The sequence below is a fragment of the Micropterus salmoides genome, unplaced genomic scaffold (assembly GCF_014851395.1).
Source record: "Micropterus salmoides isolate LMB-PRFRI ecotype aquatic unplaced genomic scaffold, ASM1485139v1 Ms_hic_scaffold_20, whole genome shotgun sequence".
NCBI lineage: Eukaryota > Metazoa > Chordata > Actinopteri > Centrarchiformes > Centrarchidae > Micropterus > Micropterus salmoides.
Window position 1 is genome coordinate 14926225 of NW_024041151.1, and position 15779 is coordinate 14942003.

The 15779-nt window shown below is 39.2% G+C and overlaps 1 protein-coding gene across 4 annotated transcripts in view; it reads right to left on the bottom strand.

Annotated features, from left to right (window-relative positions):
• The window catches only part of rgs3a (regulator of G protein signaling 3a), a 157776-nt gene that overhangs the window by 69045 nt on the left and 72952 nt on the right, over nucleotides 1–15779 (bottom strand). For all 4 annotated transcript variants that reach the window (XM_038733259.1, XM_038733261.1, XM_038733260.1 and 1 more), the window contains 2 exons: nucleotides 15160–15271; nucleotides 11446–11489 (listed from right to left, as the gene is read on the bottom strand). In XM_038733259.1, the coding sequence (XP_038589187.1) occupies nucleotides 11446–11489; nucleotides 15160–15271 (156 nt within the window). The remainder of the gene's footprint in view (nucleotides 1–11445; nucleotides 11490–15159; nucleotides 15272–15779) is intronic.

The following is a 15779-nucleotide window of genomic DNA, read 5'->3' on the forward strand; positions in this document are numbered from 1 at the left end:
CTTACTGACATCATGCACATTTTGCGTTGGCTAAAGAAAGAAGAGGAAATAACAAATGATGACAGATGCAGAATGACATAGATGTTCTTATTATGATCTTATTATGAGTAATACAGTATACATAGTTTTTCTTTTGCATCATATCTTTAAAATTCCAGCATTCAATTTCCATTAAATTCTTGTTTACCATTATTACACATCTCTGTGCTGTTTAACTGTGTATTTTTTTTATCTATCTGGGATAGTTTTCCTGACTTTCCTTATTGCATCAGTTAAAATAATCAGTCATGCCAGAAAAAGAGTAGACAGCTGGCCACAGAACACATGTTTGAGGCAGGAATTGTCTGGAGCCAGCAGGAGCTTTCTATAATGTTTGCACTGCAACCTATTCCACAGAACAGACATCTCTTAGTTTGAACCAGATTTAAGTGCTACTTCACTACTGTGATACGTACGGAATGTTTTTTTCTTTTAGGGATAAAACAAAAAAATACCTTTCAAATTAAAATTCAACTGATAAATAACACCATATTCATATTGGGACCAAATAACCATCAACATTTGGAATGTTTTAAGTTTGAGAGGAATTTACTGGAATCTCCCCGAGTCTGTGGAAGCATATCTTTGGGGATTTTCATATTAAGGTCATGTTGCTACTTGGCATTAAACAGCATCCGGTCAGTGGCCCAGGCTGCAGCCCTGGAAACAATAAGTTACCCTAGTCCAAGACCAATTGTAATTTGTCAGTTTCAGCAGTCAGGTCATACATGAAGCCCTTATTATTGGAACAATATAGTGACTATTGCTCTTATTCATAAATAAATGACCAAAACAACCATATTAGTTAAACTAGCCAATGGTTACTTTATTCTAGGTCCAACTTTAGTTCAGTCCCTGTTTATAAATCTACCCATCCAAGAGATAAACATGAGAGCTAATAAAACAGAATTCAATGAATGACCACTGGTCTGCCATGGAGTGGCTAAAAATACAGGCAGCATTTCCCCTTAATCAGATTGATTAAAGTTCTCCCTGGTTGAAGCCCTCCCCCTGAGCCATCTGGCAGATGAGTTTTCAGTGTGTCACTGGACTGCTGTCAACACAGCTCACCTACGCTATTCCAGTACAGGTTAGCATGGTTTCAGTGACAGCTAATGTGCGTAATACTGTTCAATGGGCACACAATCAGGTGTCCTTTTTTTCACACTGTCTGGTAATAATCATTAATCCTAATGATTGGGAAATATACTTGTTCGCTCATGTTAGATGAGAAGACAGATAATTAGCAGAGACCCTCAGGTCCCTTTTCCCAACTATAACTTAGAATCACCTTCAGTTATCTCTGTCTTTGCACCCATTGCAGATGTGACATTAGTTCTGCTCCTGGTATGTACTCCTGACTTTATTGAAGTACAAATATGAGTATTTTGAGTTTACACACAGGAGGCAGATATGGCTCACGTTTGAAGTAGACTGTAAACAAAGTACAAGTAAAAGTACACGGCAAGAGAGTGAGCCGATGAGAAACACAAAATAAAGTGGAATCTTCTCCATCTAATGTTTGCACCACAGAAAATCAGTGCACTCAATTGAGGCACATATCCACATGTGGCAATGATAATCTCTATAAGGTAGTAAAAGAGGTCTAAATGAAAACTTAATGCCAGGATTATGACAATGATAGTGAGAATACTGTAGCGCACGTTTTTGTAATAGTGTAAATCTCTAAAATAGCCTTTTCAGATCCTTCCCAGAAACATGGATGCAGAAGCGCTGAAATGTAAAAAAAGTCCCTGTTATGTACAGTGTTCAATACATCTCGCCATGTTCCTGAGAGAACAAAGGTTTTCTTTTCTCTAGCAGGTCCTTCTGCATCATAACACTAAGCAGCATAATGCCCGATTAGTCATAGCCTATACATTTGTGTTGAACATGGTGGCGTCACTCCGTCACAAATGAGATAAACAGATAAAACAACCAGCACTTCATTGTATTTTATAGTCATTCATCAAGAGCACACTAGTATAGTTACTCTTATGCCTAAAACCTTGTACTGGGCTATAGGGTTGCACTTCTAAGCATTAAGGCTTTGTAACCGTAGCATTTAATGGATCTATGGCTTCCAATTAAGTGTCATGTAAACAAGAGGTAATGAGGCTTAAGCGGTTAGCTTTTTCTCTCTGGTAGTCTTTTTGAATTCTTTCTACTTACTTAATAGCCATGCTAGTGGCATGACTGGGGATGGTTGGGCCACCGTTTTGGTCTAGACTGAAATATCTCAATATTAGATATCAGACTTCTTTTAGTGAAATGTCTAGACAACTATTCAGTGTGCTGCCATAATATTTAGTAAAGATATCTACGGTGCATCCTGATGACTTTGGTGATCCCATGACTTTTCCTATAGCGGCACCAGCAGGTGAAAGTTTTCACTTATACAGTGAAATAGCTCAACTTCTACTACATGGATTGGCACAAAGGTTTGTACAGAACTACACAGCTCCTAGTGGATTAATTAATCCTACTGACTTTGGTAATCTTCTGATTCATAGTGCCACCATGAATTTCATATGTGTGGTTTTGCAATGAGATGTCTCTACAACAACTGGATGGATTGCCATGAAATTTGGTACAGACATTTATCAGGAACAAGTGTGATAACTGTAGTCAATCTCTAACTTTTAATATAGTGCCACCATCAGGACATTTTAATTTGTCCAATACATTTTTACATATCCATCAGTTTAGTGCTATTTACAGTAGCAAATGTTAGCATACTATCACACGCAAAAGCACCACTATGCTTAAAAGCACCACTATGCTTAAGTATAATCTCATAGAGCTGCTAGCAAGGCTGTAGACACGTGGCCCTGTTCTTTCTGTACAGCAATTTACATTTGTGCTGTTTCCCTGTATTAAACAAGAGACTACATCTGACTACATCAGAAGTTCTGGTGAGGTCAGGGTAAGGTAAGGAGTCTGGTTCCCATGTATGACTCTCTCATGACTGGACTGGTGACTGAAAGATGACTGAAAAATGTATTCCTGAACCTGGGAGTTTAACGCTCTCAATTTGGACACATTTCAGTTAGTACACTTCCATGTAGTACAGCGCGTACACTATGTACTTGCGTAGTGCATGAATTTCAACAAGATAGTGTTGTCTCAGCTCAAACATGGGTATTGTGCGCTTACCGGAGGAAATGACAATCGCAACATTCGCAACTTCTTCCTTTTCTTCTTTTTAATGGCAAATTGCAACCGGACAGAGCATTGCCGCCAAATGAGCCCAATAAACAAACTGATGGCTTCTACAGTCAACAGTATAGTGGTACTTAGTGGAAAAGAAATCATGTATAATGTATAATATACATTTGTATAGTGCGGCATTCACCAGAGCAACCGTAACTTCTATGATATAACCCAGTAACTCTGTCTCTACTCAGCCACCTGTTTACTCATTACTACTTATTATTTATTCATCATTCTCTGTTTCAGAGCTGTTCATATTGTCATTTTGTATATTGTATATACTGTATACCAAATCCACCTACCTCAAGTACATAACACCTGCACTTAATACTTATTTATTCCGGCATCCTTTGCACTATGCTCCATCACTGTGTATGTGTACATGTATGCATGTATGCATGTATGCGTATGTGTACCTGTAAATCTCATCCACCTCCGACATGTACATAATTATGATAATAATTTTACTCCTGCATCCTTTGTACTCTGCTCTTTGCACCATTGTCTCAATCTGTCTATACTGTTTTTGTTTATAGCGTGGATATATATGTGTTCTCTATACTGTAGCCTGTGTGTGATTTTATTATTGTCTTATTATTAGTGTATTATTGCGTAAGTAAGCACATCATGAGAAATGTACAATCCTGATTCAAATTTCTCATATTTGTACACATACCTGGAAAATAAAGCTGATTCTGATTCTGATATGTGGCCTCAAAGGTAACCCCTGATGGAGCAACTAACTGTCAATAATTTGCACCACACACAAACAAATGCATATTTTATACTCAAAAAGAATGCATAAAATCCAATTTTCTCTCAGCTCTTTCCCACACCCTATTTCTAGTTTGTTTCTCTGGTTTCCGGCTCAGAACTCTTCTGAGGTTTGTCTAGTCAAAGCAGACATGAAAAGAGCATGTAAACTGGAGCCCGAGGCCCTTCCTATACCCACTGGGGAGGATGATAAGCACATGATAGGGCCTAGAGAAAGCTTTCAGAAGTCATCTACTGTTTCCTAACAGTTTTCTCTGACGGTTTTGCCTCTTTTTTTAGTAACAGTAGTTTTGCGTGTTTCCTTTCGTCACGTCATGATCTTTACCGGGTCAGTAAGTTCACTAATAATTTGGCTTTTTTTGCCTTTTCACATGATTCTATCAATTGTGCCTTTATTGCAGAAGCATGAATGCATAATCTTGAGCCTTAGATAAGATTAGCATTTAGGTCAATGCATGCTGTTTTTTCGTATATTCGAATTTAATGGCCATCATTGGTAAATACTTCTAGTAAGTACATACCTATGATAACGTAAGATCAATTACTAATTTTGGAAGTTACTTGTGTACACTCTCCCATAAAAGTCAGTGAATAATTCAGATGCTGATTACTATTTGAGCAGCACCTGATGGAACAGGGAGATAAACCACAGTTTAGTACAGCTCAGGAGAACACTGTCAACACTGAAACTAATGTTGCTGGGTAAGTTGTCCGTGGTCTGCGATCTAAATGCAGTCATATTGCTTAGATGGAGGTCTTTAAGTCAGTATATTTAGATGTATAGTCACTGTCATTGCAGACCTGCCAATCTGTGCTGGCATATTAAATCAGAGAAAGGCAAAGTACACTTTAAGTTGTGGCTCGACTGGAATGAAAAGGGTAGACCACGGTTCAATCAGACCCCTGAGAGGCTGGCCCTGCCTTGGTCGTGTTATGAATGGCTACCATAAAGTAGGTATTATGCTGACAAGAGCCCCTGGGTTCATATCATTCACACCCACCCTTCAGACTGTGACAGCCTATATGTCATACAGTCAATGATGTGCCTAAAGCATGCAGAAACTGCATACAGAAATCCATAGGAAAGCATATAGTTATATACAGCAAACAAGCACCTATATAAATACATCCATATAGCTATGTTTAAGAAGTTTTCTTAGTCTGGAAAAAGCATTAACTGTGAGTCTTCACTTAGAAGTAATCAAATCAAAATTATTTACTGTGTCCACAAACGTCACATGGACGTCACCCTACACATAATCAACCACACTCTGACCTTTTACTGTACAGACATCTCGCAAAAATAAATGACTATTTGTATGCACAACACTGTGCTTTGTTAGCCTGAGCGCAGTGCTCCCTTGCTGTTCCTCAGCCTACACGCAAGCCATCACACTGTGATTTCACCTAGTTTGGCAGTCTCTATCTGTATTGTAGTGACTCTTAACTCATCTCTTCTCAATCACCACATTCTCTACGCTGTTCCAAGTGTACAAAACATAACTTATATTTAAAAACTAACCAACTGAAAATTCCACATGAAATATGATTTGCAAGAATGGCTCAAGAGTGAAATCACTTGAATGAAGCTGACTGAATGAGGAAGTAAAAATATCATACGTAATATAAATGTATGCAGACTACATTAAGATGAGGTAAGTGGTTTTAATCATTGTTACTGCTGTGCTTTGGTAAGTGGAGATTATTCATGATTTCGTTGTCATTAGTGACGACTACATTGTGCCAACTAGATACTAATGGCACATTAGCAATTTTAGGGAAAATAGTGGTGAGTGAGGGTGAGTGAGTTAATGATATTCTCAGCTTTCACTTGAATTCTCAGCGACCATTACGAGAAGCACATTGTGTTAGTACAGTATGGTACAGTACAACACCAGGAACAGCGCAGTATAACATAACTCAGCGCTACATAGCCCACTGAAAATGACAGCGCCATCAAAGTCATATGGCTGTTCTACTTGATCCTATACAAACACTTACTCTAATCGCATGTAACCTCGAAACTGATTACGTCTGACATATAATAAGCTAATTGTTCTCTAACTTCATGCAAGCGATTATGTATACAACTCACTCAAAACTGTGAAAAGTTACATTTAAGCCAGAAAGAGCAGCGTTATAACCATGAAGTCATCGTCTTTTTAATAACTGACACTTTTCCCATGCTTGCAAAGTATGAAATTACAACTACTACCCTTACAAAAAATGTCCCAATGATTTCTGAGCTGATTTCTACACAGAGAGAACAATACAAATCTCCTTTAAATATTTGAACACAGAACCATCAATCAGTAGCACTTACATCTCCAGAGTCGGATAGCAGGTGCTGCTGAAGAGAGCTCGCCTCCCTGACAAACCTTTTCTTAGGCCCGACCCGGTCGGCCAAGTTGCCCATGATGACTCTGTGATGACCCTGATGCTCCCCGCTGGTCAATAATCTCTTACAGTGTCTCTACCCGTCTCTCTATGTTTTTCGCTTACCTGCGCAACGTATCTTTGCTTCCTATCTTCCTGCGTCACTGACACACTTAACACACACACACGACACACACTTGACTTTCCAGAGACACAACTGCAACCCCCCACCACCACCGTCATTGCCACACACACACAAACACACGTACACACACACGCACACTCCTTAAATCTAGGTTAGATCAGTTCCGTTTTAAGCATGTGCTAAAATAGGATGACCTCCAGTGATGGAGGAGAAAGGCAGGAGTAGACTCCAGGAGTAGACTGCAGGAGGAGGACGGACTGTGACAGTGTCAGAGAGGGAGAGCTTTAGTGGAGGAGAAGACTGAAATTGTATAATTGCTTACAACTTTAGGAGAAAGGAAGATAGGTTTCTTACTTCTGCAGAATGAAAGTGCTTTTACCTATGCTAACATCGTTCATGCAACTGAAAGAAAACTTCACCGTGCAAAGAGACAGTTCACTTCAAAATGGACGGTAAACAATCCTGAATAAACTAAAATGGATGAGATGGGATTTTGAGAGACTCATCCTGACTTTGTATTTGATGATGTTAGGAGATACAGTGGTTCCCTATGGTGAGGAGATCTGTTTCCTGATGAGCGAGTCAGTTGGGAAAAGCTGTATGTGGTGAAATGTAGGTGCCAAATATGTCACTTTATGGTCCCTTCTGAATCAGTGCAAATTTACAATTGTGGTCTACATGGATTTCTACTTGAGCATGTGTTAATGTATTATATTTAAATGTAAATGCTCTGTATTTGTATAGCGCCTTTTGAGTCTTTGCGACCACTCAAAGCGCTTTTACACTGCATCGTATTCACCATTCACACACTAAGCCTAAGTGCTCAAACAAAAACATTCACACACTGGTGGAGTAGCCACCAACGGCAATTCGGGGTTCAGTATCTTGCCCAAGGACACTTCGACACGCAGCCTGGACGAGCCGGGGATTGAACCGTTGACTTAACGGGCAACCCGCTCTACCTCCTGAGTCACAGACGTTTGATGTACAGTATATGTTTTGTGTAGATGTGTGTGTTTGTGTGTGTGTGTGTGCTTTTTCTTTTTTGAATTTCGTAGACCATCAAATGTATAGTATATAACATAAATACAGTACATACAATACAATCATTACTTTTAGGCATGTCCATCATTTTCTGTGACACAGATCTTAGGCCAGATATGAGTATAGTATAGATAGATAGATCACGCTTAATATAAAATAATAATGTGTGTGCACACAGAAAAGCAAACAAAGAATAAAACTGGTATGGAACCAGTAAGAATAATCCCCTCTAAACCAATACATAAAATAAGAATAAGCAAAAGCATTACTCCTCGTCACACTGGTTCATTCAGGTTTCATTATATATGTCTGTGCATTCTGTTATAGTTGTTACAAGGAGGGAACAGTGTATGTATTAAAAGAAAGGGGGATCCGTCAGCAATAGGCATAGCAATGCAACCTTTAATTAAAAACATGCAGTGACCAATACGATGGTGTCCTCTATTACTCTCTCTCGCTCTCTATTTGAGTGTGTGCATGTGTTTGACCTTTGCACAGACAGGCCAGAAAGAGCAATTGAATTAGAGCCTATCACATAACACACATCTCCAATTTGAGTAAACACTCTGATCATATAAGCTCAAAAGTCTAGCTAGACCTTTGTAGATGTTCCAGTCTCCTTTGATATATTTCCTTCTCTTTTTCTTTCATCCCTCTCTCCATTCACCTCACATGTTCCTCCACATCACACAGCAGTTTGCCCTACCGGCAGGACCAGAGGACGAGTCTGTCATCACTTATTGAGATAAATAAGCACTACAGTAGTTTAGCAGCTGCTTGTGCTAACTTTAAGGGTACCTGAATTACAGAGAGAAGAGAGTCCCTTCACTGATATTTGATCATTTATCAGAATATTTGTAAACTTTATAGCAAAAAGGAAAGTAGTTTATGAGAAATGATATTTTAGATCTAAAAGTACCCTGACTCCACATTTTATGTGTGTGTGTGTGTGTGTGTGTGTGTGTGTGTGTGTGTGTGTGTGTGTGTGTGTGTGTGTGTGTGCGTGTGGGGGCATTTGACAGGACGGATGCAGGAATGAGTCTGAGAGAGAGGATAGAAGGCTGAGTCAAGTAAATCATAACAGGAAACAAGTGCACGCACACACAATCTCTTTGTTGCTTCTCTAACTGTCTCTGTCTTCTTGTCTGTCGTCTGTCATATATAGTGCAGTGGTTATAGTATATTGGGAGCATCCTTGCAAGGCTGCCTCAGCTTACTGTTTTGCAAGAAAATCAATAACTCTTTTAAAGACTAAGGAATCAAACTGTCAGTGGTCCCTTCAGCCATGACTGTGACCTGTAAATGTCAGAGTTACTTGTTCATACGTGGTATTTATATGACATTTTTTAAGCTACAACGTACAAAGGGCTGCCGAGAAAACAAAAATAAGTATACAATATAAACAATTCAATAAGAAACATTACAACATTGGAGAAAGAAGAATTATGAAAACATAAGGAAAGCTACTGCACAATGCAAGAGTTGATACAACCATTCCAACCTTTAACACATTCAAACTTTTTCTTTCTCTCCCATGCCATCTTACATAAGAGTTTCTATTTATAAATGTTGCCTAATTGGATAGACTGAATAATATTGGAGCCTTTTCCTTCCTCTTTTCCAGCCTGCGGGACAGATATCAGGGCCCTCTCATTCTGTCTGGAATTTCTGAAAAAAGGGCCCCTAAAAGATTCATAAGCTGCTAATGAGGTTATGCAGCACATTTCAAAGCAAAAAATAGTGTGACGATATGTATGAGTGAGTGTGTGTGTGTGTGTGTGTGTGTGTGTGTCTGCTGCAGGAGAGTTGGGGTTTATATATTTGCTCGGTGAAAAGATTATCCATATGAGCAGACATTTGCAGCTGTGACAAATTGCAGAAGAGTCACAGTAAAAAGAAAAGGGAAAATAGTCCCTTCAGCTATCCAGTCTCTTCAGCTTACATTTTAAAACACTTCGGAGACATTCAATCATCAGTTTAGGTGAGGACTGTTGAAAAGCCCAAGTTTCATTAAATGCTTTTGAAAAAATAAAGGTTGTCTTACTCAATTTGTTCAGGCAAGAAATGGATAAGCTACGTTTCATGGATTCACAAGATATGTATTTTGAGTTGGCAGTTGTACAGTTCATTGTCATGGCTTTCAGTGTCAAGTACCAAGGAGGCTATAGACTGACATTTGTCCAAAATGAAGGATGTCCGGAGCCATTGCTCATAATGTGTATCAAGGTCGAACATATTTTAATGGATGCTCAAGATCTGATTATTTTTTGTCCACCTCAGCCTGCTAGTGTTGCAGCACACTCCTTAATGTGGCAATCCAGACTGAGAAAGTTTCACTCCATATGAGAACATGGATTCTTAATTTTTTACATGCCTTCTAAACATTTACATGATAAGATTGGGGTAAACATCTGTGAAGTGGCTCCAGAGAGAGTGTAGCGGCTGTTACAGTTGGATACAACAAGAAAAATACAATACAACAGCTTGGGAGATGTGTGACAGATGAAGAGGGAGAGAAGATGTGAGAAGGTGGAAGAAAGCAACAAGTACAAGTGATGTATGGCAACATGGTGATGAAACCCTATCGTTTCTGTTGTTCCCTATCTGCACACTTCCTGTTAATGCAATCACATGGGCATGGAGTGCAGCAGTGGAAAGGGAGGGGCAGCTGAAGAGATGGGGAGAGCCACCTGCAAACATGCTCGTTAACTACAGCAGAGCTGCCAGGAGGACCAAAGAAAATTTAAAGACTGGAAAACAGCCAAATAGGCTCCAAAACTATCAAATCTCATCAGAGTATCTGTCAAATAACTATCACATCCTCCTTGTTTCTGTCTGTTTTTGAAAACTGAAAACAGAGATATCAACTATAATATAAATATCGTAAGGGCTACTGGGAGGACAGGCAGTGATGTAGAATCCCACTGATATTTTGAGCGATTTTAAAACAAATTACGTGGAGCTGCTCTGAAGTAAGAAATTCACCAAATCCTCACTCCCAAAAGCAGAAACAGAGAATTGTCCTTTTGCAACTGTTTTAACACATGCGGTTATTCATGGAGTTAAATGTCTCAAACAACATCTTGGTCAATATCATATTTTAGTGGTTTTGGCATTTTTAAGGGAACAATATCCTTTTTGCTGTTTGTGAATTTCATTTGCTAAGACCACCATTAGAATTCTGTTGTGGCCATATATTTTTTCATACCGCTGAACAATGGAAAATGTTAGTCTTTATAGTGTCATTTCAGTTCCCCAGTATTGAATAATTAGTGAACACAGCAATGAAATATTAACAATTATGCCTTTCCCTTTCATCTTAAAAACAACAACCTGAGAGGTATTACAGCAGATGGATGGATGACTGTTTTTCACAATAACACTGATTGTCTAAACAAACCACAATGTAAATAGATGCATCATATTTGAACACGTGGATATTATTTTATACTGAATACTACTAGGAGCAACCTATATTACGCAGCCTTATTTACAAACCAAATGATGTCTTTATGGTGCATCTAGGTCCCTAGCTAGGTCAAACATCTTTATAGTGGGTGTTTCAGAATTTCCTTCAGTATATTAAAAATTCAAAAACAAATGCTGTTGTGTGTGTGACAGATACAGGTCTGAGATGGAGTCTGATCTGAGAAAGACGCACAGAGAAAAGACATTTTCATTAGAGCTTTCTGCTAATCCTTCTGTCTTCCCTGTAATGTGATTTCCACCGGAGTCAATTGCCCCTCTGGCTCACAGACGAAATAGGCTGTTCACATTAGACCCTTCTTTTCCCTCTTTCTGTCCCTCTCCTTTTCCTTCAAACACACACAGACACACAAAATCCTTTCTCTTACCTCGGTCATGTGAATAAGGTAGAATCTCAGCTCTTCAGCATAATCTGTAAGACAAAGTAACAGAGAAATTAATTTTATTTATTTCTTTCCTTCCTGCCAAAGACCCAACCTTCTTTCCGCTGTTTAATTTTCACTCACTCCCTTCCTTCCTTCTTTTACATAATGCAGCATCATTGATTTCTGATTATGATTTTGCCAAAATACTTTTATTGATGGAAGGCTTTTACTTTCGGTCAGTCTTAGAGACATCCACCCATAATTCACAGAAGTAGCACTCTGTGAGACAGGCCTGTGGGTCTGGAGCCAAGATAAATGGTTTTAATTGGTGACCCTCAAACATACACCCACGCAATCTATATATGTTGTGGTGATGTTTATTCATCTATCCATCTATCAATCTATCCATCTATCTAGAGAGAAATCTAATCTCCATGAACCTCACAATTTCCAGGGCACTAGTTAGTACAAGATGGTCCAAATCCTAAATATTTCTTTATTTCTATTAAATATCCATATCTAAATAAGCAACAATCAAAGTAAAGAAGGCTGCTAAATGGTGCAAAGAAGTGTGTGGCATCATCTTTTTCTAAATGAACCCCACCCACTTTAAACCAGAGTGAAGCTCACAGACAAAAACAATACAGAAATAAAATCATGTGAAATAACCATCACTGTTCTAACCCTACTGCAGCGGAAGTCCGCAGCTTACTGAATGTCTCCAATATGAGGTCTGTAAACTAACGCAGCCTGCAGTGTTGAGCAGAGTAACAGACCAACGCCACCTTAAGGATGTTGGGTGCAGGAGCGGTGATGGTCAGTGTGTGATGTAGGAACAACAGGGCCCATGTGAAGTGCTGCATGTGTTTCTTCTTATATCCAACAGTAGAGGTCACTGTTGGATATCATTCTGTTTCCAAAAAGACAGCAGAATGTTGTCATACATATAGTACTGTATGAGGATGAAGTCATGTGATAACTCACCTATTTTACAATGTTTTTAGTTTAAATTAAAGAATAGTATTATTCTCTATAGGTCGAGAAAACTATCAAAACCCTTTCCATGTCTTTATAAAGACATGTTGATATATTTGCTCTAAAAAGTTAAAATCTCAACTTTTTACTTACTGACTTACTGGTATGTCAGAGATGTAGTAATTTCAGTGTTTTACTGTCACTCAAATTAACTTCCTATCCCACTGAAGGACAATACCAAAAAAGTGCTTCTTGCACTGCAGTTAATTGATTGATCTCTCCCCATTTTAACATTTTGTGTCGCAGTGTTGAGTCATTTTTCTTTTAACAATGGTGCAGCAGCTGTCAAAAGGCTTTATACGATCATGTAGATGGCCAGGTGGATGATGTTGTCTTACTTTGTTTAGTTTGATGATAATGTTTGGACTGACGCATGGTCATTTTGGTTTTATGTGTGTTTAATAGCGCTCTCAGTGTTTTCCCACGGTCCTCAGCCTAGTATCGGGGTGACAGGAACACAGGAAAGCCCCTGTATTGAACTTGTTCTGTGTCATTACATGCACACACGTACACACACACACACACACGTCAAACACGCCCTGGCTGAAACAAACACAATCCCCCGGCGCCTCTTTCCTGAGTGACGCTGCTGAAGCGAAATAACAATGACAGGCAGCAGGGTGGAGATGTGTGTCTGTGTGTGGGTGTCCTCTCATGAAACACCCACACACACGCACGCACGCAAACACTACTGAATCTCCACCCTGGTGATCTCCAATTGTTTGGGTGAAGGGTGGAGGTCAGAAGTGGCCGAGATGAGACCAGAGCTGTTTGTGACAGAGGAGCTCAGGCCACCCTGTGTTAGGGTGCTATAATTTGAATTAAGAAACGCTTGCATGGAGTGTTCACTGGACGTTTTCCTCAACACAGTCCTTCATTGTGTCAACCTCAGCTGCAAAGTGAATGTTTTTTTCATATTCATGGTCTATATATGCAATTAATAACTCTAATTGACAATTCTGTTCATTCTAATTATGCAAAACACTTGTAGCTGGCCGCACTGGCTCAGCAGATACTGTATGCTTACAAGCCACATAAAGTAATATTGCAGAACTTTGACAATAACCTTATCAACTGAAAATATGTAAATATAGAGTCAGCCATGCGGAAAATGTTCATTATAATAACATTTGGAAAACTGGAAAAATATTTATAAACAACTTAAAAACAACAAAATAAAAAATAACCTATGACGACCAAAACTTTGATGAAAGATATTTCAACTTTCATCAACAAACAAAAACTTGATAAATGTTAAAGTAGCAGTCTTATTTAAAGACCTGTATGCAGGAGTATGCTCCTGACCTCAAAAACAAGACTCTCTCTTTGACAGAAGTTGAACTAAATGCAAGTCTCACTGAAAATTAAACAAGAAGCTACAACAAACCATTAAAACAAGCAGGCCTGCAATCCAATATTCCTAAAAGAATTTTTTTTTTTCATCAAAAGACCAAAACTTAATCAAAAGCAGGTGCCAAAACATTAACATTGATTTCCCTCAGTGCATTATTTAGTAAAAACACCAGTGAGTTATGTGCAGAATGGTAGTGGGATCCTGCACATGTATCTCCTGCAATGGTGCAGCCAGGGGCGAAAGGCTATGTGACGCTACACTGACACCGGCAGGGGGCTTTATCCACTGAGGGTTAGGCCCAGCCCTATTAATCACTCAAAACAGCCTTCATTTGCTCGAAGTGAATGCCTCCGATCTGGTGATCTCAGAGCCACTGTTTTCCCCCCTTACTCTCAGACCGACTCTGAACACTACACCGCCATTATAGTATAGTATAGTCATTATTCAGGGGGATCGAATACAGACAATCTCATCTCAACAACATCCTTTTAACACCTGTTCTCCTGCTAAATCAATCCCATAATCCTGATGCTACTACTCTACTGATAAGTCCTATTTATTTATTTGACACTGATGCACAATTTCGGATAATATGACACTTGTTTTTCTGGTTTATATCCTGCTCAGCATAATGATCCACTGACCGAACATCCAATATAGTCAGCTTGAAGTGTGATAAGTGAGTCACTTATTACTGTTTCTTACCCACGCACAATTTTCTGCATTGTGGGAAGTGTACCCTCTCTCCCCTGGTCCTGACCTATGCATGACTCCAAACGTTGCCCCTGTCTCCACCCACCACCCTAGTCACAGATATTTACAGTGAGCCTTATTTATTTGACTTGCCCGAGCTCTGTGCAGCCCTGATGGCCAAACTATTCTCTCCATATTGCTGGAGGAGATGGTTGTTTACACCAAGGTGAAATAAAAAGACAAAGCAACAGGAATTGGGCAGCCTTTCCCTAAATATCCCCTGATTAAGCACAACTGAAAATATCACTGTAATCATAAAACTGTATGTTTATTTCTAATACATTTTTTGTCAAAAGTGTTAAATTTCCCTTTTTATTTTATGTAGCGCTATAGAAGATCAAACATGGTTTTACATGGTAACATACAGAAAAGCCTGTTCGGAGATGTGATTAAAAATTGCAAGTTTTGCAATTTGCTCCTTTTGGACTTTTTGGACTCAAATGCCCTCATGTCTGCAAAGTTACAAAGCAAATGATGATTCCTATACTTTTCCTGTCAATTTTGAAATATATATAGTTGGACAAATCCAGGATATCACGCAGTTTGGTGACATGTGTGCGTTAACACATACATACCATCCTGGAGCCTCAGCTGTCTGAGGTACAGGGGACTCTGAAGGACGTTACACCTGCCTGGCTCATTTTCTCTTGTCACCAGCATCAGGTCACTGTAGACAAACACTGTAACCTACAAGATCAGAAGGGCAGAGATGGAGTAAGAAGTTTAAAAAAAAAAAAGAGAGAGGAACAGTACATTTAGAAAAAAGGATGAAAGGGGGAGGGGGGAGTTTTAAAGGGAGGCAAGAAGGGTGAAAAAGAAACATTTTATTTCATACTTCAATCTCTCATGGTCTCATCAGGTCTTCACACCTTTAAGTAATCACATCACGGAAACACACATCTGCAATGCAGCGTGATGCACATACAGGCTCAACAAGTCTCTCCCCTATAAAAGCTTTCCCCTCCACCTTATGTCCTAGCACAGGAAATGCATTTCACACAAAACCATACATCTTAGCAGGTCTTGCTTTTTTGCCCGCTGGATGTTAACCCTGTGCTTTCTGACATTTTAATTGCTCAGGGCATTCAATGGCTTTTTAACAAAATGACTGTGAAGTAGCACATTTTACTGTAATTACTTGGGACAAAGATGCTCAATTATAGGACACCAAACTCACTTTGCTTCCAAGAAGGTC